The sequence below is a fragment of the Siphateles boraxobius genome, unplaced genomic scaffold, assembly GCF_051911475.1.
Source record: "Siphateles boraxobius isolate OS27281-9 unplaced genomic scaffold, OSU_SipBor_1 25, whole genome shotgun sequence".
In the NCBI taxonomy this organism is placed as follows: Eukaryota; Metazoa; Chordata; class Actinopteri; order Cypriniformes; family Leuciscidae; genus Siphateles; species Siphateles boraxobius.
The window spans coordinates 11,502,984-11,530,672 of NW_027508866.1; the positions used below are offsets into that span (position 1 = coordinate 11,502,984).

The 27,689-nt window shown below is 38.3% G+C and overlaps 2 protein-coding genes across 2 annotated transcripts; one reads left to right on the forward strand and one right to left on the reverse strand.

Annotated features, from left to right (window-relative positions):
- Window positions 1-666: 666 nt before the first annotated feature.
- Window positions 667-5,982, reverse strand: wdr74 (WD repeat domain 74). The gene is made up of 10 exons (XM_077242584.1): window positions 5,841-5,982; window positions 5,566-5,672; window positions 5,355-5,479; window positions 5,173-5,236; window positions 3,191-3,334; window positions 2,992-3,093; window positions 1,701-1,857; window positions 1,354-1,496; window positions 1,084-1,137; window positions 667-935 (listed from the first exon to the last, which is right to left on the reverse strand). The coding sequence occupies exons 1-10, from the start codon at window positions 5,899-5,901 to the stop codon at window positions 762-764; spliced, it is 1,131 nt and encodes a 376-aa protein (XP_077098699.1). The 5' UTR covers window positions 5,902-5,982; the 3' UTR covers window positions 667-761.
- A 4,199-nt stretch (window positions 5,983-10,181) lies between these two features.
- Window positions 10,182-27,354, forward strand: cnih2 (cornichon family AMPA receptor auxiliary protein 2). The gene is made up of 8 exons (XM_077242583.1): window positions 10,182-10,311; window positions 10,643-10,795; window positions 11,514-12,184; window positions 14,235-14,303; window positions 14,508-14,555; window positions 15,732-15,844; window positions 15,923-16,066; window positions 25,445-27,354. The coding sequence occupies exons 3-8, from the start codon at window positions 12,104-12,106 to the stop codon at window positions 25,470-25,472; spliced, it is 483 nt and encodes a 160-aa protein (XP_077098698.1). The 5' UTR covers window positions 10,182-10,311; window positions 10,643-10,795; window positions 11,514-12,103; the 3' UTR covers window positions 25,473-27,354.
- The last annotated feature ends 335 nt before the right edge of the window (window positions 27,355-27,689 follow it).

Here is a 27,689-nt window from a genome sequence, read left to right on the forward strand (position 1 = left end):
AAGACAGAAATACTAAGTAAGAAAAGCATTTTTTTTTTTTTTGCAGTGTAGGTGCTACATTTCATATATTGAACAAAATTGAAACTTAATTACTGAAAATACAAAAGACAAAGCTCTGCTACAGACTCTTCCTTCAAGTCTGTTTAATTCAGAATTACAGTGATAAAAGGGACAAGTTGTTTTTGTTTGTACATAACGGGTCCATTTGTTCCAGTTTAATAGAATTGTAACATTTTCACGTATTAACAAGGTAATCTGAATATCAAATTTCAGATCATTTAATGTTCAAATCCACTTCAAAATGATGACCTGTACACATATATATATATATATATATATATATATATATATATATATATAACAGTAAAAGTATTGTTATATTTTTGAGGGATTGTTATATTGTTGAGGGATTGCTCACCCAAAAAATGGAAATTCTGTCACCTGTATGAATTTCTTTCTTCTGCTGAACACAAAGGAAGATATTTTGAAGAATGTTCAAAAAACTGTTGACGGGCCCCATTGAAGTCGATGGGGTCCATGAACTGTTTTGTTACCGACATTATTCAAAATATCTTTATATTTTTTTTGTGTTCAGCAGAACAAAGAAATGCATACAGGTTTGGAACAACTTGAGGGTGAGTAAATAATGATAGGTTTTTGGGTTTAACTATCTTTCTGGCCACTTCTGTTAAAGTTTTAGTCATGATATGACATCAACAGTGTATAAAATGATAAAAATGTCCTTTATAAATCACTTTACATTAGTTTTTTAGTAGTTTTCTTTTCTTTTTTCCATCTAGCCCATTAACCGCTGTTTCGCTATTTTGGGCAGCCCTCTTTTTTGTCTTCTCCGTCACTGTTTCCATGGTATCCCAAACCTCATCCTCCTCTGCTTTCACCTCTTCTACATCTCCAGTAACATCAGGACTTGATGACTGAAAGAGAAGAGCACATACAGAGTCATATGATTAACAACGTCATTAGGATGCAGTATAAAGTCATCAGCGAGAAAGCAACTTCCATTGTTGCTACTGTTGATAGGCAGTTACATAAAGTGAATTATCAAAATGATGCACCGCTTACCTCCAGTTCTCTGCTAGAAAGTAGCACACAATTGAGTCGTGACTTCAGATAAACCTGCAAAGAGAAAATATGTTCATAAAATTACCATTTACACAAACACGACACTGAGTGGGAGGCACTTATGATTATATGGTGTATGCGACCAGATGGAAATAAGAGGAGTGGGGCTATGCAGAAATCAAAAGGATATGGAAACAACAACAGAGAGAAAGAGACAGATGAAGTGCTGAGAAAATGGAGAAAGAAACCTGGTTTCTTGTGTATTCATACCTTGTGTTGTAAGGAACGGTCCTCCAGGCTGTGTACTCTCAGAAAACGATCTAAACCACAAGAGGCCACCAATGGGAGGGAAGGATGGCACTGCAACCCCCGCACTGCCCCCGCCAGACCCTTAAGACACCCACGCACAAGCCCTACAGGCAGATAGAGAAGAAAATAGGGTCAGACAAAACAACACTCTCAGGAGTTCAATAATATAATAGTGCATATACAGAGAACAGCTGGCAAAATACATCTTTTATACTTGGAACAGCAATGGACTTTCAGTTCAAAACAACTGCTTTTGATCCAAGCCTGCCTAAGAGAAAAAATAAAAAGAGCATCCACCTACTGCTTACCTTTTCTGAGGTCAAGAATACCGATCTCCCCGTGAGTGTTGCCCACGACCACTGTGTCCTGGCTGGCAGGAAGAGAGAGCGCTGTGAGCGGGTACTCTCCAAACTGAGCCTCCATTACCGGCCTCCTCTGAGACGTCGAGGGGTCGTACACACGCACCTGTCGGAGGAGGAGCAGAACGAACAGGGCAAGATATTTTGAGTCATGTTTGATCACAGATATTTATCTTAAGACACAAAGGAAGACATGCATAAATACACTAGCAAAGGGTACAGGACAGGAAGAAAAACATGGTTGGCTCACAATACTTATGGAAAATTGTCAAATATATTCTGAAAAAGCTGTTAAATCCGAATAAAAAAAGATAAACTTTTTTTGGTAACACCTATAATGCATGCTAAAGTGACCAATCAGTTACAAGCTGAAGGTTCCGCACCGTCGGCACAAGTCGGACACCATTGGTGGCTTTAAGGCTGATTGAGCATGTTGAATCAGTCGGCATCAGCGACATCAGTGATCAATGAGAGAACTCTGATTGGCTGTTCAGATTTATAGCGCACAAGACGTAAAACAAATGTAATTTTTTTATGGCATAGACACACGCAACAAGCAGTGAGCTTTCCTTGCTGCTAGTTCTTTGATGTAGTTTTGGTGCCGCGGCCTCTACACTTTACACAAGCAAAACAAAGTAACAAATTCATTGGTGTGAATACTGAATTTATATAGATTATTTTACGTGATTGGCAACTGTATAGGGTTCAAACTAAAAGATTACTTTGAATTGATAAATTAGAAAGCTGTGCATGCCAGTTTTTGATGAAACAGCCTGAATTCATTTAAATACACTACCGTTAAAAAATTTGGGGTCAATAAGATTTAGTAATACTTTCATTAAGCAAGGATGCAGTCACATCAAAAGTGAGTGTAAAAACAATGTTTTCAGATTTCAGATAATTACTGTTCTTTTGAACTTTCCATTCATCAAATAATCCAGCAAAAATGTATCATTTATGTCTATATATATATATATATATATATATATATATATATATATATATATATATATAAATATATGTATATACACACAGGGCTGTCCTTAGGGTGGTCTAACCACACCGGGCCCTGCAACAAACGCAAACGGACCGAGGGGGACCACCCGGAAGACGATCGTGAACGGCCCAAACAAAAATGAACACATAACCTTTCTAAGTAAATCATTTTGCAGTGTAATAAACAACGGTAGAAAAGCATGAATGGATAAAGCCAGAGAAAAGGGTTAATGGCTTAACAAACCTGATGGTGTCCAGTGCATGTGACTATTTTATCTGAATCTGGAATAAAGCCGATGTCTTTCACCCACACGGGCACTCGCATATCCAACCAGTCATGGGCTACCTGATGGATAAAAGAAAAAAAAATAATTGCTTGTAACAGTACTCACAAACTACTGAGTGCTGAAAAGTTCATAGTTATTTTTTCTCTTCTGCCTTACATTTTTGGCTGTGAATATTGGCTTATCTGGTCTCTCCAGATCCCAGACTTTCAGCGGGTTCTCTTTACCCCCTGTAGCCACACGATGGCGCTGTGACGGGTTCTGTTGCATTCTACAAATTCCATTTCCAACATTTACCTCAACCTAAGAACAAAGATGTATGAGGTTGGTAGAGGATCTGATTTACTAAGTCCACATCGTAAGAGTTTAACAAAATTATAGAGATGAAAAGATCATCATACATTATTCAAACCTAATCTACAATTCAAACAACAGAAGCAGGGCCCACTTGTTCCAAAAATTTAATCTGGACAAGAATGGTCCTGATTTAGAAAGCCTATGTTTTGCTATCCATCGTGAGGTAATACATTTTACTTTTGTGCTGGTTTTTCAGAGCAACACTGGATTGGATCACCCCTAATAGAGATGACCAAATCCAGACTAGCCGTGCTCTAATGAGACTACATATCAAAAGGCAGGGTACTAGATATATATATATATATATATATATATATTAGGGGTGTAACGATATTCAAACCGAACCGAAAAACCGCGATACAGTACCCACGATTCGTATCGCGGTTCTCTCATGGCGTACCGAACACACTAAATAAATGCAATATATTAGCCTATATATTAGGCTAGATTTTACTTAACCTGTTAATGATATCTTAATTATTTAATGTATGTTTAAAATATCTTTAATGAAAATGACAGCAACTTTGTAAATTATTATATTTCAATAACGAATTAGAGTAAAAACATAAGTTATGTAAAATGCAAAAACTGCCTTATGTTCAGTTTACATGTTTTCATACAATGTGTTGGGTCTTGATTATTATATCTAAAAAATAAATAGCATCTGAATTTAGGCTAAAAGTCTAGGTTCTTTTGTTAACCATGTTATAGTTATATTGTTATTTAATGTTATAGTAATGTGCTGGCTCCATAGTTTACAGCATTAGCAGATCTTTTTTTTAAATCCTTGCAAAACGTTTAATTGTAAGTGAATAAATTTAAAGACAAAGACAATTTTTTCATTAAACCACTGTTTAAAAAAAAGCAATTTTAGCTTTCTAAACCCCACCCCACCAAACCGTACCGAACCGAGACGTCAAAACCGTGGGAAGAACCGAACCGTCAGTTTTGTGTATCGTTACACCCCTAATATATATATAACAGCTAGAATAGTCAGTCAATGGGAGCCACAACAAATAAATAAAAATAAACAAATTTACAAGCAATAAGGACTTTTGACTGGTTAATCTCTGAAGATTACGCCATCATAATTAATTTACAGGAACAAATGCCTCTTAAAATTAAATATATTGTTTTGTTTGATATTGACAAAAGTTTGGGGTAATAATATGGGGACATTTTCTAGCTTAAAGCCTTAATAGGTAACCTAATGTCTACTCTACCACAGTAACAGCTAAAACAAATCAAATGCAAAACGTAAACTTCATGATACAGATGGTGCATTATTTAACTAATTTTTAAGTTATTACATTTTGTTTCTGAAATCCACCCTAAAAAAAATAATTTAATGATTTAATGACCCGGGGTTCTGACGTAGAACTTGGAAGCACGGCACTGTTTACTACGTGATCAGCATAGCAGACTGATCATGTAATGTATAAGGGAATATTCATATTTGTAGATGCTGATGATTGGTGTCCATTTCATTTATTAACATTTCATTACATAATTTTTAACATTTAATTTTGAGTAAATACTCATGCAGTCCAAATGACCTAGTCCAGGTCCATCTCTGTGTATCTAATGGGTGGATGAATGGAGTTATGGGTAGGGAGTGGTCGGACCTTCTAGCTCCACCCATTATGCCCAGAGAGGGGGAGCTGGACTTCACGCTCCACCAATGGCTATGCAGTGAGCAGCCACTCAAGAATTAGATTTTGTTTTTAAAGCTTTTAATTGAAATATAGAAGACACTGCAGGACATTGACATCACACTGACTTACTGTGTCTGTACAACCTTCCTTCCACACCTTCAGCAGTCCTGACTCCACACACGTGATCAAAGAACTGGAAAAGAGTGAAGAAAGTACATCATTCCTACAGTACATTAATGCAAACCAACAAAACATCCAGTAATTCATCAGCCACTGCATAGAGACAATCATAACATGATATTGGCAACAACCTGTCAGTGACAGACAGTCCTGTGAATCTGCCCTGTGAAGGATCCCCACACTCTCTTGTCGCAGTAAAGATCCCCTTATCCGTGCTGAAAGTTTTCACAGTGCCGTTCACACTGCCCACTAACACCTGCAAAGACACACACATAGACAACCTCTGTCAGTCACTAAATCATGATGATGAGGTATGTTACTCCAGTTCTCTCTCTTTTTCACCTCTGATTCGTGTGAGTCTCCCCATGCCATCACGCAAACCTCCTGATCCCGACTCAAGCAGCTCATCTCACAGAAGTTAAACGCCTGCTTTTTGCTGAGACTCACACCTTGAGATGAAATATGGATACGTCATTAGATTAATTAAGTGGCCCTCAAGAAAATTAAATGGCAGGTCTGTGGTGCCAACTCACGTGTACCATACCAGGCTAACTAGATAGTCAGAAAAGTGGACAATGTGTCGACAAATAGACGAGAGACTCCCAACAACATCTTACCTTTCAATATTCCAGTTTCGGATCCAAGCCATATTGAGCATATTTGGCTTTTAGCAGCCATTTAAAAGGAAATGGGTGACTGGATTTACTGATAAAAATACAGACGTCCACGCTACTGTCGCTCACAACTCAGTCCGGGTGTAACGCGCAAGCCAAGTACTTTTAGTTCCGCTCCTCACTAAAAGTGTATAGACGATACAAATCAGTTTCATCATGTTGTCAAGCGATTATATTTTATACCGTTGGATAAAAAACATTAGAAACTATATCTATATGGATTTTACCTCATATAGTTTTCCATTTGTTTCACTAACACACCAAAGAAGATATTAGGCAGAATGTAAGGGGCTGACAGTATCATACACTCTTTGCATATTTTCATGCAATGCAAATAGAATGTAATTCAACCGAACATATCCGCCGATTTGCACGGCACAACATGAGAGTGAGTAAATCATGAATACATAATATCTTCATTTTTGGGTGCAGTCTTCATATAATGTTGTGGTTCTCAACCTTTTTGACTCCAAGGTATTTCTGATACTTCTGCTATAATTACATAGCTGCTGATTTTCTCTTTTAATTACAGAAACTAAGTGGCAATATATTAAAATAATGTATAATACTTTACTTCGATAGTCCACTTTAGACATTCTACTAACTATGGAACTATAGGCATACATGTCATCTACCAGTCATTAGAATATTAGTAGACTTAATATCTGCTTAATGTCTGATAAATATCAGCTAACACTTTATTCACACCTCAACAGACATTCTACTGACTATTAGTAACTTTGCAAGTACATGTTAAATTACCCTAACCTAACAGTCTACTAATACCCTAAGAGTTAGTTGATATGTTAGTTGATATGTATATATATCTAGTTGCAAATTGAGTTAGTTGACAATTTAGTTGCAAAGTTAGTAGAATGTTAGAATGCCTAAGAGGAATGTCGAAATAAAGCGTAAGTAAAGAATGAAATCAAATAATATAGAGTAAATAATTTAAACAATTAAATTTAATAATCCCAATAACTGAATGTTCTTTAAGGTTTACACTTTTTATTATTGATGAATTTACATGACTTTTATAGTTTGTTGCAGGGTTTTTAAAGTAGGCTAATTTCCATTAGTTTTTTAGGCCTAGAAATCACACTTTATAAAATCTTACAGTATATCTCTTTTGTCTAAAATAATGAGAACCCTGATTCTTAAATAAAAATGGAAGTTATTTTCCGGTAGCCTTAAAATGGATTAAAATGGCATTTCCTCAGGATAGTGGAGAGAGTGAAAGGAGAGAGTGCAAAAGTATCCACCAGATGGTACTATTGGACTCCATTAGAAGAGCAAACACTTGGGATGCTGAAAATATCTGTCAAATGTGACATCTGAGCTTCAGGATATTTAGGGGTCCAAGCAAGCACTACTACATTTTTCTCTTAATCCTTGAGTAAAACCCTACAAAATTCAGGTCATTCGTGTCTATAAAATTATATTCAGATTCCGAAAAAACAACTTTTTCAAACTCCTAGGTTGTTTATTCAATCTTCACCAAACTAAATAAATAGTATAATAGTAAAGTATAAAGCTGCTATATATGCTGGCAAAAAGTTGCCAAAAGAATTTTGATACATTCTGTAGAAGTGTAGCGAAACTTGTGAAGATATTAGCAACAGGACATTCTGAGGACACAAGCCAAGTTTCATCAAATTCTACCCATAGTGGGCACAACAACAACAAAAAACCCGCTTCAAGTCAAGTCAAGTCATCTTCATTTATCTAGCGCTTTTAACAATGTAGGCTAGATTGTTTCAAAGCAGCTTTACAGAGATAAACATATAATTTAAGGTAACAGAGATTGGTTTGTTTTTATAGTGGTTCTTGAATAAAGATTTTTCCAGCTAAAGTTAGTTTTGATTGATTCACTTCCGCCTAAATGATCATTTGTTATTAAATTAGGGGCCGCTAAGACGACACCGTTCTCTCTAAACAGACTTTAAACGTGAACCTGTGATAGACGCTGATGGCATTCACATGCCTGTGAAGAGACGACTCAACACCGGCGATATGGACCCTCTATGGTGGACGGCACTGATCCTCAACAACTCGTCTCAACACCGGCGTGATTACTTGGACTTCCAAAAGATGGAAATGGATAAATATTCTAAATGTTCCGATTCAATCTGAATTGTAATGCTGCCCGAATCATAAATCATGCACTGTTCCTTTGTTGGCCAGAGGAGAACTGGCCCTCCGACTGAGTCTGGTTTCTCCCAAGGTTTTTTTCTCCATTCTGTCACCTGATGGAGTTTTGGTTCCTTGCCACTGTTGCCTTGGCTTTTGGCTTGCTTAGTTGGGGACATTTAATATTCAATAATATTATTGATCTGCCTTACTTAAGGTGGACGTTGACTCAATTTTCTTTTAGAAACAAACTCTGTTATATTATTTTCATGTTATCACTGTGTAGCTGCTTTGATACAATCTGTATTGTAAAAAGCGCTATATAAATAAAGGTGACTTGACTTGACATATGCGCATTAAGAATTGATTCTATAGTTATGTGCGTTTGAATATATGTGCGCAGGTTTGTAATTCCTTACAAACCATGCCTAAACAAACTACTTGTCTTGTCTATAAATTTTGATGCAGAATTTTATCTTATTTTATCACTACGGGTAGGTATGCAAACTGAAAAATTCCACAACGCTTTATCTGTAGAGTGGTATAGGGATCCTCCATAGGGAGAGGCTTCAAATTATTCTGATGAATAAACAAACATGGCCGCCAGCCACCAATACAACTTCAGCAGCTTATAACATCAAATTTGAATGGCCAATCTTTACAAAATATAGCAGACACTTAGAAGGTGTTTTAATTAAGCTGTGTAATAAATTTGGTTGGAATCAGCCTCAAGGTGGCGCTATAACACATTTTGCCCATAACTCTAAAGTCGTCATTAACTTGAGATAAAAGAAATGTATTCCTTCAGTATCCTCATATTAGTTGATCATATGCGTATCCAGTTTTTGAAAAACCTACTTTCTCGAACTTATGCTATCCCTTCTCAGCCCACCCCCCCACCCCCCTTCCCCCCCAATTTGCACAGAATTTGGTATTTGGTATCCACCATCTCAAGACACTCCTGACAAAAAGTTGTCAAAATAATTTTGATTTGTTTTATTGTTGGGGATACAGGCTGACATTTTTGTGGGTGTAGCCCATAATGACTAATTGACCTATCTTGTGAACGCAATGCCCACACTTCACTAAACTTCAGATAAAAAAGTGACACTTAGAGACATAGTCATTGTTTCATTATATCATCTACATACCGTTGATGCTTGGACCCCAATAATTGCCACTAGCGGCTATATTGTCAGTGTTCCTGGAAAACAGAGAACGCTGTATATATTGCTGTGGTTATGTAAGCAATAAAAGCAAATCAGAAGCCTTAATACTGGAATGATTCATTCTCTTCTCCCTGGGGAGTATGTCTATCAAGTTTCAATATTTTTTACACTTTAAAGAACGCACAGTCAACAAAGTTGGAGACATTGTGGGGATGATTTAAAAACATAGCTAATGAGAGAAGAAAAAGAAGTTTCCCAGGGAGTATTTATTGAAAATGGATTTGATATGTAAATGAGGTGGCAGGGAACCGTTCAAAGATGTTCATTACTATTAACTTTTTTTTATATATGTATGTTTTCTACAATTATATAAATGCTGGAAATAATATTAATATTATTATTTCATGGAGCATATAGTGGAATTTTTTAATGGTTTTAAAACGTCCAAGCCTGGAAAAGTTATGCAAGGTAATAAAATAAATCTTTAAAAATCAAATAAATTTTTAAAGTAGTTAATACATTTTTTAAGTTACATTCTACTCAAGCTGTTACATTTGTCTTACTGGAGATATTTGTACAAAAACAGGTTTTTATCATTTAATCTAATAATAATAATAATAATAGGCCTAATCTATTTATTCCCATAACTGTGATGTAGAAATAACAAAAAACACAACATAACTCTATCAAATCATTTAAAAATTCATAATAGTTGTTGTCATGAATGACTGGAGAAAGAAATCATGGAATTTGTGCAAACCCTGTGAAAAAGGAAAAAAGATTGTGAGTGAAATAAAATAACTCTCTTGATCTCTGAAAATATGACTGCATATTTGAACAAAAAAATCAAACCTTACTTAATCTCTCTTGCAGTGACAGAGATGACTTTCATGAAGAAAGTACAGGTAACATTGTGCGAGAGAGAGACAGTAAGAGAATAAAAAAGGGAGGGAGAGAGAGAGTGAGAGACAAACAAGGGAAGCCAAAAAAGCTCCGGAGCTCCCTCTGCCCCCCCCCCCCCCCCTCATCTCTATAGGGAATGAGAGAGTAGGGCAGAAAATACAGGGACGGAGGTAGAGAAGACTGTTGAATGTAGTTGAGCAGCGCATTCAGAGGTAATAACATCACATTTCATTTTAATTATAATCAAATAGATGGGGGCGAGAGAGAAGAGCTGTTCCATTGCTTCTGCTTTTGAGATTAGCTAAATACCAGAGGGGAATGCTTGAATTCATAAAAAAAACGGAGAGAGGCAGAGAAGGAATGAGAGCGAGAGAAAGCGAAAGGGAAATGGGTAAGGCAGATGGAGGGGGGAAGAAAACGCTTAATTAAGTGTCAGACTTCAGAAAGCTGTGCGGGATCAAAAGCATAAGATAAACCAGAAAAATACGGCCAGCACATTCATTCATGTTTGGCTTCTTTCTGCTGTTTCATACCTGGTCGCAGAAGGCAATGAAAGACTGTGATGGGACCGACGCTGACATACAGAGCAAGGCAGACCAGAGATTTCTGACATGGTGTCGACCCAGATTGATGGGAGGAAAATGAGGGGAGAGAGGACAGATGTAGACAGACTTGCGCCGCTGCTTCAGAAAACAGGTAAAAGCTCATGATCTTACATCCTGTCATGCAATGCAGCTAACTTAGTTAACCATTCTTCACCGTCATGTTAAGTGCTTTGTTGATTCATGTTTACATTGTTTAGAAGGACTGAACACCATTACGGCTTTGTTATGGATTCATGCACAGAAATTGACAATGAATCAACAGATTCATTGCATCAGCCAAATCCAGCAGTAATTTTTTTAAAGAAATGCATTGGTATCCTGGAAATGCATGTCTACAAAGCCTTGTCTAGATTACTTACGATAATAAGTTCAATATATAACTGTAAAAACAAGTTTTTGTTGCAAATCCACATTAAGCGAGCTACTCAAAACGATCTAACAAAGATTTATTTGTAAAACATATTGTTTTGTTACACTTACTGCCTCAATGACTAATTTTAAAGTCATATGTTGCACTAATTCTGTCTATAAAAATAGCCTATGTCCTTTTTTACTTTGATTTGTCATTAATTTGTTCATTCATATTAAATCACAATAAATCCACCTTTCATTCTAAGAGAGGATATGAATCATTGTAAAACCTGTCGATTAGATGCTCATATGTGTCCTGTAACCTGTTATTGATTGAAATGACAACACTATAGCAGTTAAAATACATCTAATTGTACTGCTCAGCAGTTCATCAAGCTGCATGTGAACACATTCATCCATTCTTTACTTTGTAACTCGAATCAATGTCTCTTTTTCAGATCGTATACCGAGGACATTCATCTTCCGATGTGCCCACAAGATATTTTTTTAAGGTTTTCTGCTGTAAATAAGGTGTGTGGACCCAGTGTACAGCACTAATCTTAGAGACGGGGGAGGGGACCGACTCTCCACATACATACAAACACCACTCTGCCAATCAGAGAAAAAAACAGAGAGGGAGAAGGAGAGCAAGTGGAGGAACGGAGGATACAGCAGAGAGAGTGAAAAGAGGAAACAGCTCTAGCAGTTATCTTAGGTGAACAGAGAGAAAGAATTACACACAAACACACACGGTCCATACGCAAGTTACAAGGCGCTTCAGCCAGCGGAGGCGGATAACCAGCCAGACACCTCATATCTGCAGCTCCAGACCAAGAAGATTCCTCTCTAATTCTCTCCCGACTTCATCCTAAGCTGGACCACAAGCTTTAAGACGAGGATAGAGAGAGACAAAAGAAGAGGAAAGTGCTTTGCAACTTCCTTGACGGGGGGAGAAGTGAAAAGAAAGTCAGAGTGAGAGAGAGAGCAGGGGAAGACTCCCCCTCGCCCTCTCTCGACCCGGATCACCGTCAGGCTGGCTGGAACAGCCATGGCCTTCACCTTTGCGGCCTTTTGCTACATGTTAACACTCGTGTTATGCGCTGCCCTCATCTTCTTCGTCATTTGGCAGGTACGTTTCGAGCCGTCTGTAGTTTTACATCTTACTATGTGAATGTGTACGAGTTCCTGTTACCTGTAACACTGTGACACTTCCATTCCGGAATCCATGTCATCGGCATGTCTCTGACTGCGCGAGTGTGAATGATGTGTCTCAGTGCCAGTTTTTTGAGCGCAGAGACGCGTGTGTGTCTGTCCAAGCTGTCTCTCCTGCCCTTAACAAGAGGCCTTATCCATGAGGTGAATACAAATCGCGGCAGTTATTATTACAGCAGACATTCTGAGTCATGGATGATTAATGATTTACAGAACAAGTAGACGGATACAGAAGAAAAAAAACGGAGGAAGGTGGGAGTCTACCTGTGCGTATATGGACTCAAACAAAAACACATAAAGTCAAGAATGTAAACAATAATCTCACAAAACCTTAAGAATGGTTATTTGTCATCTGAAAAATCTAAAGAAATAAACAAGAAATTAGATTTTGCCTAAAGAAATGGCAATGTACTTTTAGGACTATTAAGATATTTTATTGAGTTATCCCCCTAACTCTCCATACTGTATAAAGTACAAATAAAATTTCATTCTCTTAACTGCAATGCAATATATATATATATATATATATATATATATATATATATATATATATATATATATATATATATATATATATATATATAAATAAATATCTACACACACACACACACACACACACACACAAGATAGATGTGCAAATACCCTACAGGATAATTACAAAATAATTATATATTATTTTTATAATGGGAATTACAAAATAATGGCAACGTCTGGATGCTTTACGGCAATTAATATTTTAGGGGAAAATGTCATGGTATGTTACAATAGCCTAATATGGATATATTATATAGAAAATTCTAAAATATATATATATATTTTTTTAATATACATTATTTTAGAATTATATATATATATATATATATATATATATAAAATACATTCTCCAAAGTGCTTATCCACTGTAGGGTTGTGGGTTCAAAAAATAAATAAAATAAATTAAGTCATTTTAATGTTCAAAATAAGTGACCATTTTAACCAAAATGTAATTTCTTATTCTTTTGATATTGGGGTGTAATGTAACTTAGACATGTTTTAGTGAGATTCCCCGCTGCTACCTATAAACACACAGAGAGAGCGCCGAAGAGGAAGAGGTCAACAGCCCATACTGGTTGTTCTGTCCCAGCCCACTGTCTGTAGAATCACAAATGAAATTTGCACAGCCGCCACCAGAGACCTCAACATCATTTGTATTCTTCATATTAGATGCGACATTCTCACAAAAGGCAACAGTAGACAAACACAATGGCCCTGAACTGTTAAAATCTGTCTGAAACACTGAAACACCATAGATCTACTGGAGCAGAGGTTTCAACACCTAAAACACAAGCCCAGAATGCCAAACGAGAAGTCAAGGATATTTTTAGAATGGCATTAGACTGCAGACCTTACGTTTAATACGGTCAAAGGGCCATTAAGAAGCAAACTTGAAATGACTGAGAATTGACTAATGACAGGAGTGGGAGAGATTCTAAACATGAGTCATTTGGTGTGAGAGTGTGTGTAAATGTATGTGAGAGAAGGAGACAGAGAGTGGGGGAGGCTGAGAGTCTGTGTATTGAGTGCATGACGGCAAGAAACCATGTTATTGAGAATGCTTATCAAACCGTAATTTCGTTCTGACACCCCATCCTCCTTTCCTCTCCTTCTCCCCCCATCTTTGTATGGCTCTCAGCCAATAAGAATGTGAACTCACTTCTATAGTAACCATGACGCCCGCTTAGGGGCTCATTCGGTCACCATGGCAACTGCATCTGTTTACAGAGAACGAAGTGAGGGGAAGACAGGAGATATGGATCTAAGGGGGAAAAGAAGGAGGGGAGAGCATAGCTTGAAGCTGTAGGAATGGCTTGAGAAATGTAGAAAGTTAAAGATAAAAGGGGACTCCTACATCCTCTCTAACCTCCAAAATGTCCAGTGGTTTTGTTGAAATGCTCATGTAACACAAATTCTGTTTGTCTCTCCTCAAGATTATTGCGTTTGATGAGCTGCGCACAGACTTCAAAAACCCCATCGATCAGAGCAACCCCACAAGAGCGGTAAGGCTTTTCTTAGATCACGATTCCTTTCACACAGCATCAACTACTCAGCATCCCAACTGTGAACTGTGGGTTTCAGAGGAACTCTCTGGCATACATGCATATATGTGAACACACACAGCAACATGCATCCATGCTGCACAGTTACAAGACAGTTGGAGCGTGATGCTAGAAATCTTATTGTGTTCTTCTACATTTCCTCAGAGGGAAAGAATATTGAACATCGAGAGAATCTGCAACCTCCTCCGAAGGGTGAGTGAAATTGTGGAAGATCCATTCGAGTGTAAACATATAGGTGGGGAGGACATGAAAGAGAAGCCCTTAAAACAGCTATTTTCAAACTTTGTAGAACGGATGCATTGATATTACAATTCTGGCTGATACCCTTGCATAAGCTGACCATTTCGGCTAAATAAAAGAAAAAAAAATTGTCGATTGAGGCATCATTATATTATAAAATATACAGTATGACAAATGGATATTCTTTTTGAGATTTTATAAAGAATACATTTACTGTGTTATTAAATGATAAGTGCTATTAAATATAAACTATAAGTGAGCAGATAACAGCATGAACAATTAAATATCCAATACTGGTTGGTAATGATAAATGATAAAATATCCAATATCGACCAATAATTAATATAGTACTGCTGCAATTTCATTAATTCTTTCTTCTTTTAAAAAAAAGAAATTAATAATATTATTCAGCAAGTATGGATTAAATTGATCAAAAAGTGACAGTAAAGAGATTGATATTGTTAGAAAAGATTTCAATTTCAAATAAATACTGTGCTTTTGAACTTTCTATTCACCAAAGAATCCTGAAAAATACATCACATTTTCCACAAAAATGTTAAGCTACTGTTTTCAATAGTGATAATAATAAATGTTTCTATTCAATATCCGCATATTAGAATGATTTCTGAAGGATCATGTGACACTGAAGACTGGAGGATTGATGCTGAAGATTCAGATTTGTCATCACAGGAATAAAATACATTTTAAAATATATAAAAAATAGAACATTTTGAAATATTTAAATTCACAGTATTACTTTTTAATGTATTTTTGATCAAACAAATGCAGTCTTGGTGAGCATATAAAAAATCTTACCAACACCACACTTTTGAACAGTATTGTATCATGCATCCATACTTTAATAGTTAGAAATGCCATGAAAATGCAGTTTTAAATCCCTTCTCAATCCTGTATCTTCAGAGCCTAGAGTATATTCTACCTCTTCTTTTTTCTACTCCAGTGGTACTTGGAGACACACTCATATGCTACTTTGTCACTTTTTTGCATGCACATAAAGAATCAGAACTGAATGTGTGTACGATGAGACAGTTATGATGAATATATATATATATATATATTCATGCTTACAGTTATTACGAGTACTTGAAACTATCCTCTGTCTTCCAGCTGGTGGTACCAGAGTATTCCATCCACGGGCTGTTCTGTCTGATGTTCATGTGTGCAGGGGAATGGGTAACTCTGGGCCTTAATATCCCCTTGCTGCTCTATCACCTCTGGAGGTACAAACTGTTCCCCACTTAACAAAAATTCCAAAATGGTTCCCCTATAGTAATTCCCTCTCTCATTTTCTCCCTCAGGTTTTTCCACCGTCCTGCAGATGGGTCTGAGGTTATGTATGATCCAGTGAGTGTGATGAATGCGGACATTCTGAATTATTGCCAAAAAGAGTCCTGGTGCAAACTAGGCTTCTACCTTCTCTCTTTTTTCTACTATCTGTACAGGTAAACCCTCCTCATTTATTCATCTTCTACCCATTTAAATATGATTTTATGTTTGGATTTTATTAACGGCATTGCTATTATTAGGGCTCATACGTAGGGTTATGTATCTCAATTTGTACTTCACTTGACATCATTTGAAATGATTGATCCCTCAAAATCATGTGAGTTTTTGTGAAAAGGTATGTTTTTCTAAGACTTATAATATTCACGTGATAATAAAAAGGGTAAAAAAACACTTAAGAAGAAAAACAAACAAACGTAACAAAACAAAACTGCATCAATGTGCAAAAACGGCTACACCAAATAATTTGGTCCAATTTGCAACAGGTTCTCACCTTTGGCCTTAAACAAACTAAGACTGACTTGATAAGCTCTATAGCTCCCTATTTATATGGGCTAACTCCACCCTCGGCCTGTACCAAATGAACAAGCAGGTTCCAAACATACAATACATTATACACAAAAATAAAAATAATGAAACACTAAACATATTCACTAATAACACTGTGTAAACCCATGAGTACTTAACCACACACACAAGAAACATAACAAAAAAAAATGAAAAGGAAAAATATTTTAGCTGCTATTCCCCCTCCCCCGGACAAAACTACAAATGGATCCGTCCAATCAGGGCTATGCTAATGCTACAAAAACCTGTTTGAATCAGACAGACTGTTTGATGGTGCAGCATGAGACTAGAAGGCCAACAGCCAAAACAAAGTTTTGGGGGAATTCTTACAAGAAATAAAAGGTAATTCTGACTGCAATTAACTGGGTTGTGAAGTTTTCTTCTAAAAAGGAATAATTAAATTGAACAACATGTTGGAGCAAACAGACAAATATAAATATATCAAACTCACTTCAAATAGGGAAAAACAATTACACAACATCATTCTGATTTAAAAGATGGTAAATGCCGGCATAATCAGGTAGTGATGTGTGCATGTGTGTCAAGTCCAGGTAATTCATTTTCGGTCACCAAGCTTAGCTTTTGACATTTTCCCCCCTTTCTCCAGACGCCTCATGAGGTGTCCGTGAGAGGTAGTCAGCAGTACAGTTTTGGGTGCCTGATCTATAAAGGACTTCAAAATCAAATGGTTGAATAGCTAAAAAACATCTTGTAATCCTAGAATTAGCGTCTCTCATTCGACCCAACCAGGACAGGGCCCGATGATCAGTTTCCAGTCTAAATTTGCGGCCCAGTAAATAATAACGTAACGTGAGTCCAGGGCCCATTTGATAGCCAAACACTCCTTCTCCACCGTAGAGTACCTAGATTCACGGGAAAGGAGCTTCCTACTAATGTAAGCCACCGGTCTTAGTTGTCCTGACTTCCCCTGCAACAAAACGGCTCCAATGCCATGCTCGGAAGCATCGGTTTGTAGAGTAAAATCCTGTTCAAAATCAGGACTCGGCAGTATTGGCTCTTTGCAGAGAGTTTGTTTTAAGCCCTGGAAAGCAAGTTCACATTCATCAGTCCACACCACCTTGTTTGGTTTGTCCTTTTTGGTGAGAGTGGTCAATGCAGCAGCTTGTGCAGAAAAGTTTGGTATAAACCGTCTATACCACCCACTGAGCCCAAGGAAGGACCACACTTGTTTCTTAGTCTGTGGCCTTCCAGCAGACTTAATAGCCTCAATTTTGCTGACTTGAGGTCGAATCACTCCATGACCCAGAACGAATCCCAGATACTGTGTTTCTCGCTTGGCCAAAAAACACTTGTCAGGGCGAAGGGTGAGACCTGCACTTTTAATCCTCCCTAGAACATCCTTCAGGTGAAGCAGATGTCCTTCCCATGATTGGCTATAGACGACAATGTCATCTAGATAGGCGGCTGCGTACCCTTCGGTACCTTGCAGGAGCTGATCCATCATATGTTGGAAGGTGGACGGTGCACCATGGATTCCAAAAGGTAGTACCCGGAAATGGAAGTGTCCAAACGGTGTTCGAAAGGCTGTCACTTCCTGACTCTCTGGGGTCAATGGGACCTGCCAATAGCCCTTACATAGGTCTAGGGTGCTGATGTACTTAGCTCGTCCCAGTCGTTCCACAAGGTCATCTACCCTGGGCATGGGATAGGAATCAAACTTGCTGACGCTGCTTACCTTCCGGAAGTCCAAGCAGAAACGAAGGCTGCCATCCTTCTTGGGCACCAAGATGACTGGACTACTCCACTCACTGGCAGGTGGCTCTATGACCCCCAGACTCTGCATGGTTTCCAACTCCTCTTTAAAAACAGGCAAAAGTCGTTCTGGTATTCTGTAAACAGGTTGGCGTATGGGTTTAGAACTGTGTAGAGTAATGTGGTGTGATACCATGTTGGTCAGACCAGGTGTCTCTTTAAATAGACCCGGTGGTATCAGGTCCAGTAATTGCTGTTTCTTATGTTCTGACCGTTGGCTCAAGTCCAGTGGAGCAGATTGGCGAGGAACAGGGAAGTATTGTTCCTCTACTTCCTCTTCGTCCTCCACCGCTCGGATGAACAAGGTTTGCTCTGGACTTGATTCACTGGTGACAGTTGGAGAAAGAGAGGATGGAGGCCGTGCATGCCATCTTTTTAGTAGATTAACATGAAATGTCTGCAATGGCTTGCTTCTAGATGGAATGTAAACTTCATAGGTGACTGGGCCTACCTTCCGTTGAACCCGGTAAGGGCCCTGCCACTTGGCCAGTAGCTTGTTTTCTGAAGTAGGCAGAAGTAACAATACCTCATCTCCTTCTTCAAAGCTGCGGGTTCTGGCTGTTTGATCATACCATTCCTTTTGACGTGCTTGGTTCTGAAGGAGGTTTTTCCGAGCCATAGCTGTAGTTTTCTCCAACTGTTCTCTCATCTTCAGGACATAAGAAATAATGTTTAATTGACCTGGCTTTTCTGATGCTTCCCAGGCCTCTCGTAAAACATCAAGAGGACCTCTGACTGGGTGAGCATACAGGAGTTCAAAAGGAGAAAATCCTGTTGATGCTTGGGGTACCTCCCGATACGCAAACAGCAGGTATGGCAACCACTTGTCCCAATCCTTTCCAGTCTCTGAAACAAACTTTTTCAGCATATTTTTCAGGGTTTTGTTGAACCTTTCAACCAAGCCATCTGTCTGAGGATGATAAGGGGTGGTTCTTACTCTCATAATTCCCAAGAGTTGATAAACCTGGTGTAGGGTGCGGCTCATGAAATTCGGGCCTTGATCTGTTAGGACTTCTTTAGGTATGCCTACTTGAGTGAAGAGTCTGAGAAGTGCAGTCGCTACCTGCTTAGCAGTGATTTCTCTGAGAGGATAAGCCTCAGGGTACCTAGTGGCATAGTCACAGATAACAAGAATGAATCGGTTCCCTGACTGGCTCCTTTCTAGTGGACCTACCACATCTACTCCAATATGCTCAAAAGGCATATCAATGACAGGTAATGGGTGCAGTGGTGCATATGCAGGTTTATAACTAGTTGTGAGTTGACACTCTGGGCAAGACTTGCAGTACTCTTTTACTTCAGTATACATCTTAGGCCAATAAAACCTCTTAGAAACTCGCATAAGGGTCTTCATGAAACCTAAATGACCAGACCAAGGAATGGTATGTCCAAGCTCAAGCACCTCCTTCCTGTACGCTTTAGGTACAACCAACTGAGCTCATTCTTCCTTACTCTTTCTATAGAGTAGGCCTGCCTTGAGAACATACGTTTCTCCAAAACATTGCAAAAGGCAACCTTCCTCCTCAGCTTGCTTAAAACACTCCATTAGAGAGGGGTCTTCCTTTTGTAGCTTAGCTAGGTTGTTAGGTATGGTAACATCAGACTCGGTTATTTCAGGTTCCCCCAGATCTAGCTCAACATGGTTAGTGTTGCCTACAAGTCTCTTCACCTCCTCCCTACGCCGCTCTAACCTCTCTTTGTCAGTGGGCTTAGGCTCTGCCTCTATGTCAGCAGTTGAAAAGGCATCTCATTCAAAGCATTAGTCTCTGTCTCCTGCCTTATACGATGGGCTTGGGCTCTTGTAACTACACCACACCAAGTGCTGCTCTGCACTAGATCTGACAAAATAGGGACATCAGTACCCAACAAAATGGGGTAGGGGAGATTGGTGGCTACCCCCACTCTCATCAGATAAGGCTGGCTGTGTATCTCAATATATGCATCTGCTGTGGGTAACTCTGTTCTATCTCCATGTACACAGACAATGGAGACGGTTTCATCCTCATTCCATATATCTCTAAGGATGTACTGAGACTGTACCAGAGTACGGGAGCAACCTGTGTCTATCAGGGCAGTGAGTGGTTTGCCATTAAGCAAGACGGTTACAGTGGGCTCTGGGTTGTTGGCATGGGTGGGGGAATGATTAGGGGCACCCAGCATAGACTGGTGGTTTTGGGCTTTTTCATGGGGCAAAAGGGGCTAGTGTGACCACGTTTTCCACAGTTAAAACACACAACATCAACCCTGTCGGAATTTTGCCCTAATGGTGGGGCCTTAGCAGTATAAGTCTTATTTTGGATGGGCTTCAGAATCTTGGCTTGGCTAGTGGTATGAGAGTTTGAACCAACCCCAGTTCCTTGAGACTTACCCCAGCTAGGATGTAAGATGCCTGCATACCGATAGTTGCCAGGGCCTTTTCGTGCAGCAATGTAGGCCTCAACAAGCATAGCAGCTTCTTCAGCAGTGGAGGGATTCCTTTCTTTGACCCAAGTCATTATTTCTGGGTAGAGCAAGAAGAAGTATTGCTCCAACACCAGAGTCTCCATAATGTCCTCCTTGTTGCAACTGCCAAACTTTACCCATTTGTAGAACAGATCCTTGAGGCGGACGTAAAGTTCTCGGGGAGTTTCCTCTACTGATGTCTCACGCCCTCGGAATCTCAGTCTATAGGTTTCAGAGTTTATTTCGTATTTAGACAAGATTGCCTGTTTGAGCGCATGTATAGTCCTGTCTGTGTCAGCATTGGGTCCATAGAGACAAAAGCACTCCTTGCTTTACCAGTCAACAACGGGATAAGCCGTATAGCCCAGTCCTCCTCTGTCATTTGAAGACTTCTGCCAGTCTTTCAAAGGTTGTGAGGTAATGCTCGATGTCATCGTTGTCTTCCAGCCTTGCCATACATAGCTCTTGGTCCTTCACTCGAGCTGGTTTCCCCGTAGTAGAAACCTCAGCCCTGGTGTGTTCAAAGTCCAGCTGTATCTGGCTGACCTGATGCTGGAGGACTTTATATTGTTGTTCCCGACGGGCCGTCTCTCTCTCTTGCCTGTCATCATGGTTTCGCTGATATTCCATAAAACTTTCGAACATACGGGCAAGACTGGTGATGGCCCCTTCTCCTCGAGATGAAGTAACTTCAGCAGGGGACGAACCTCCAGTTGCACCTTGTCCCAGCTCTTGCTCAGTGCCCTCCTCAGGCTGACCCCTCAGCTTTGGTGGCATCTCAATGAGCAAAAAAAATAAATAATCCAGCTTGTTTATGACCAGGGCTATCCCACTTCTGACACCAACTGTAAGTGATGGCCCAGTGGTCTTAGAGGATAATTTTAAAGAAGCTGGAGAGAGGTTCAGTGGATCCCCAAATTGCGGTTTATTATGATGAAAAAATATGTACATGGTCACATACTGAAATACAAACAAACGTAACAAAACAAAACTGCAACAATGTGTAAAAACGGCTACACCAAATAATTTGGACCAATTTGCAACAGGGTCTCACCTTTGGCCTTAAACAAACTAAGACTGACTTGATAAGCTCTATAGCTCCCTATTTATATGGGCTAACTCCACCCTCGGCCTGTACCAAATGAACAAGCAGGTTCCAAACATACAATACATTATACACAAAAATAAAAATAATGAAACACTAAACATATTCACAAATAACACTGTGTGAACCCATGAGTACTTAACCACACACACAAGAAACATAACAAAAAAAAAATGAAAACGAAAAATAGTTTAGCTGCTATTCCCCCTCCCCCGGACAAAACTACAAATGGATAAGTCCAATTAGGGCTATGCTAATGCTACAAAAACCTGTTTGAATCAGACAGACTGTTTGATGGTGCAGCATGAGACTAGAAGGCCAACAGCCAAAACAAAGTTTTGGGGGAATTCTTACAAGAAATAAAAGGTAATTCTGACTGCAATTAACTGGGTTGTGAAGTTTTCTTCTGAAAAGGAATAATTAAATTGAACAACATGTTGGAGCAAACAGACAAATATATATATCAAACTCACTTCAAATAGGGAAATCAATTACACAACACCATTCTGATTGAAAAGATGGTAAATGCCGGCATAATCAGGTAGTGATGTGTGCATGTGTGTCAAGTCCATGTAATTCATTTTCGGTCACCAAGCTTAGCTTGTGACACTACCGATTTTTGCTAAATCGTACATATTTTACGAGTTGCCCAATTCATATGAATTTGTACAAATGACCTACCCCTGACCCCGCCCCTAAACCTACCAATCACGTGGGTTTAGACAAATCGTACAAATTCGTACGAGTGAGGTCGTACGAATTCATATGAATTAGCCACTTTTTAATCCCTCGTACAAATTCGTACGAATTGGTCGTGAGATAGCGTTGCAATAACACCCTGACCCAAGGAAAAAGAAGTGCGAGAGGAGAATCCAATTCCAGCACTCTTACCCCTGGTTTCAAGGCTTAAGTCTAATCCCAGACTAAAATGCATGTTTGAGCTGTTTTAACTGACAGCAACTTGCACTGACATATCTTCAAATATGTTAGTGCCATTGTTTTGTCTCAAGATGCACACCAGTAATGTTTTTTTTTCTAAGGCATTTTTTATAAAAGCTACTTAAATGTCCTAATTGAACTAAAGTCTAAACCAGGCATTAAACTTTTATTAAACTAACTAAACACAGATTCCAAAATACAGAGAGGCTGAAACCGCTAAGCATGTAGCAAAGACTATACAGGACAAACAACTGAAACAAACTGAGATCTAAGGGTACGTTTACACAACAACGGTGTGCTAAAAATGGAAACTTTTTTTCTTTGTACAGATGACATTGTACAGTTTTGACATCAAAACGATCCCCGTTCACACGGACCTGTGAAAACGGCTAATAACGCTGCATTATGCATGCCAGACAAGTAGTTGGCGATGTTACTTTGTAAAGAAAGACTGCCTGCCCTGCACACATACGCATTCTTTTACTACAGTGCAGTCAAGCCGAACGTACACGCCTACACAAATTACATAATCTAAAATTGTTATGTCCGATTTTCATTCTAAGGATGTTAATCTTAATGATACTGTATTATTACTTTGTCTTCTGGGTAAATTTCATCTTCACAAAACCAGAACCATTCACTGTAAGCACAATTTTAAAGTCATCTCCTCTGATATAAAGTCCCTTTTTACTTCAAGAATGCCTTTAATTTTAAATTTTTCATGATGACAAAATGTTATGTTGTGTTTATTTGTGTAATTCTTATAACACTTGTGATGATGTCTGTGCCCCCCCCCCCCCCCCCTCCCTTATTTCCTACTGTTAATATCTGTATCCTTTCATTTGCATAAAAAAAGAAGCCCATGTGCATGAGTTCACTGTTTTCACAGATTTGCGTTTTTTTTTAGTTTACGTGGAGATTACAAGGGTGTTGTTTTCAAAAACTTGCACTTTGGAACCCATTTTCAAAAGTTACCATTTGTCAGGTCAACAAAACGCTGTGGTCGTGTAAATTAACAGCCAAAACACATAAAAAGTCTTCCGTTTTTAGTTGAAAATGGTGTTGTGTAAACAGCCCCATAGATACACAGGCTAAATGAAGACACAGACACCCAAACAAGATACAACATACAGAACATAACCATTACATATAGAATCGTGGCTATTATCTGGATAATATAAATAAAATAATTTACATACCTTTACATCTACTGTTCAAAAGTTTGGGGTCAGTAAGATTTTTCACCAAGCAGGCATTAAATTAAAGTCTTAGGCTATAAATATGTTGGTGTCCATTAAACTGGAAGAACAGTGAGGTTGAACGTTGTGTTCAAGAAGGCAAAATCAAGATTGATTATTCTTTTTAAGATAGCTTGTTGGGGAGGTAGTATAACTGTGGATGACAAAAATAGGATTATTAAAATGATTAGGAAGGCTGGTTCGGTTATTGGTTTCAATCCAGATTCACTTGAGGTCATGATGGAAAAGAGAACAAGGGCAAAATTAAGAATGATTTTGACTTATGAAGGTCATCCACTATATTATTTTTAGTGAACTTAAAAGTTAATTAATTGAAAGATTAGTGATGCCTCAGTGTTCTACTGTGTGATTTAGAAGCTCTTTTATCCCTGCTGCAGTGAGGTTTTTTATTGAAGCTGCGTAATTATTGTATAGATTGACTGTGCTGTAATGTTAAATTGTTTGTGTTGGTTGTGATGTGTATAATGGTGGCAAAAGAGTTTCCCCTCAAGGGGATTAATAAAGATTTCTAATCGAATCTAATCGGCAATATTAAGACATTTAATGTTACAAAACATTTCTACTTCAAATAAATTAATTCTGAATTTTCTTCATCAAAGAATCATAAAAAATGTATCAGTTTCCACAACTGTTTTCAACATTAATAATATTAAGAAATGAAACTGAAGACTGGAGTAATGATGCTGAAAATTCAGCTTTGTCGTCATTAGAATAAACTAAATAGACAAGTTATTTTCAATCTTAATATATCATAATATTATTGTTTTTAATGTATTTTGATCAAATAAGTGCAGACTTAATGAGCTTAAGAAACTTTTTTCAAAAACATTAAAAAATCTTACTAACCCCCAAACTTTTGAACAGTATATACATATCTGATTAAATAATTTGAAGAATAAACCATTTTGAAATCATTCTCTACATACTCTACATTCTCTACCTACTGTATTCTTTGTAAGGGAAATAAATATTTGAGATACCCATGGGTCCTTGAAATCCTTGAAAGTTTGTGAATCTGAAAAAAAAAAAATCAAGGCCCTGGAAGATACAGGACCTTGAAAGTGCTTGAATTTATTTTGTGGAAGAAGTTTTCTGGAAAAACTAGCTTGCTTGATTTACGTTAGTTATGCGCATTTACACGTTACTTTAACTGTTTCCCGCGTGACGTACTTTGTGTTGTACGTTGCCATGACGTTCACACGCACAAAACTACTCTATGATGGTACCTCAACGTTTGTTGTTCGACACAACAAATGTGTTCCCACATAAGTCCTTGAATTTGAGGGTATTGGACCTGGAAAGTCCTTAAAAGGTCCTTGAATTTGAAGTTAACCATGGTGTGAACCCTGGATATCACTAGCAAGTGTTTGCCACAGAATGTCTTGCTTAATTCAAAGTGCTTCATTTTTTTATTAAATCGCTCTTAATTTCTCTCTGTGTCTCTTTTGTAGTATGGTGTATGCTTTGGTCAGCTTCTAAGTGATCAAATGAAGGAAAGAGGACTATGAAAGGAAGGAGAGAAACAACAAAGCAAAGACCGACTGTGTCATGCTCACATCTCCCTCATCCACAGACCTTGTTCAGCTCCTCCTCAGATCTCCTGGGTGGGGATGGACTATGGACAGATGTAGAAAAAGCTCAAGACAAGGAGGCATTTAAAGCCGTCAATATAAAGCTGCCTCAATCACTGCCATTAAAAAGAAGAAAAAAAACCCTGAGTGCAATAGAGAGAGAGATATGTGGTGAACAAAAGACTCAGGCAGTGTAGATGTTTTGTAACACCATTTAATTTCTCAAGGGCTGCTGAAAATTTCCGCTGCTCATAGCAACAACTGATCGGTTCTTAATGTCTACAAAGAGACACATTATGTGCTACCAAGACCATTACAGAATGTGTTACCTTGACTTTTAAATCATTAGACCATGGACTTTATGTTGCGTCGTCTTTTTCTTCAGATAACAACCGCATTTTATTGTGGAAAAACTTATGTCAAAGTATTTAATAACTGCTAAGTATTTGCTATTTCAGTATTTGTGGTAGATACCTATAAATGTACCCTATATGTAGAGGTACAAAATAATAATTGATTAAATTATGAATATATGGCTCAGTTGTTGCAGGGTAGTTCTATTAGTGTCCTTAAACCGCACAAGAAGTATTTTTTACGCAAAATCAGATGGTGAAGTTTACACAAACATTTCAAAGCAAATCAACCAATGAGATAAATATTACAAGCCGGAGAAACTGTTTGAGCAGCATCACATCTGAGGACTGACACCCGATGTTTTGGGTTCATTCATCATGGACTGCGGTGAGGACGAGCGGTCGAGCAGAACGGCAGACTCTTAATTGAGACAGGCATGCGGGACGGTGCCGTACCGGAGGGAAGAGAGATCTGACCTCAACCTCTGCCGGAGTTCAAATACTCGATAGACTGTGACAAATCATAAAAGCACTTTTGGAATGCCAACAGATGAACTGTAGCAAACAACAGAGGAAGACTCATTTGCGTTGAGTGGGCTGATGTGCACGAACGCAGCAGGCCGTGATGCAGATGATGGAGACACTGGTGTCGGTAACGTTCGCTCATGATGCTTTTTGACAACAGACTGATGGTGTTGTCATGACCACGATGATGATGAATACAAACTTTTCAGGCAATCTTCTGTGTTGTTAGACTATATACAACATTTAACGCCACTTTGTTCCTTGTATTATAGGGCCTCTCAATTCACCTCACCTGGAGTTCCAGTGTTGTGCTGTGTCCATCAGTCTGCTAAACAAGTAGAATAATGATTATTTAACTAAGCTATGTGTAGTTCTGGCTTTGTAGATGAATAGAGTGGCCAAGCATATCACTCCTGAGCCATTGCACTGGATAGAATGGCTTCATTATTACACGTACACACTCACACACTTCAAACTTCAGTACAATAAGTGAGTAAATTAATGACGACACAGTCTGAGTGCTTTTTAGCAACATTGACTATCTGGTTCAAACTCCTGGGTCCTCTTTCGATCTTGGCTTTGACTTGATGTACCATGTACCCTCAAAAATGTGAAAATATACCCTAGACAATCGCTATTAGCATAGGAATGTGGGCCGAGAGACAACTGACTAGGGTCTTCATTATAGACGTCATCACTGAATGTTCTTTTGTGATTAATATAGTTCACATGCAGTATTTACATTTAAAAATACCTGCATGATAATCTCTTTTATACATGATTCATTAATGTACGCTACAGCACCTTTGGTAACTTTACGGTCTGTATTCAGTTGAGTACTACCGAATATCTTATATACTACAAAAGCAATTCCAGATGTTCTAATAAAACAATGTTTCCGACGGGGGAAAACAAGTGTTGTTGATTTGCATCTTGGGGTGGGAAGTAAATATACACTACCGTTCAAAAGTTTAGGGTCAGCAAAAAAAAACACTGATAATAATAAGAGATGTTTCTTGAGCATCAAATCAGCATATTAATGATTTCTGAAGGATCATGTGACACTGACGACTGGACTAATGTATTATTTGGAGCGGGTATTTGCCATCATAGGAATAAATTATATTCTGAAATATATTAAAATAGAAAATAGATATTTTAAATTGTAATAATATTTCACAATATTGCAGCCTTGGTGAGGATTAGGGACTTTCAAAAAAATAAAAATAAAATCTTACAATTCCAAA

Bases quoted from the DNA above. Each gene is read 5' to 3' on its own strand.
- cnih2 (XM_077242583.1), top strand. From the start codon at position 12,104: ATGGCCTTCACCTTTGCGGCCTTTTGCTACATGTTAACACTCGTGTTA. The intron at 14,304-14,507 runs GTAAGGCTTTTC...ACATTTCCTCAG, and splicing joins AGAGCAACCCCACAAGAGCG to AGGGAAAGAATATTGAACAT. The intron at 16,067-25,444 runs GTAAACCCTCCT...TCTCTTTTGTAG, and splicing joins TTTTTCTACTATCTGTACAG to TATGGTGTATGCTTTGGTCA.
- wdr74 (XM_077242584.1), bottom strand. From the start codon at position 5,901: ATGGCTGCTAAAAGCCAAATATGCTCAATATGGCTTGGATCCGAAACT. The intron at 5,480-5,565 runs GTGAAAAAGAGA...GTGTCTTTGCAG, and splicing joins GAGACTCACACGAATCAGAG to GTGTTAGTGGGCAGTGTGAA. The intron at 1,858-2,991 runs GTTTGTTAAGCC...CTCCTCCGACAG, and splicing joins CATGCACTGGACACCATCAG to GTGCGTGTGTACGACCCCTC.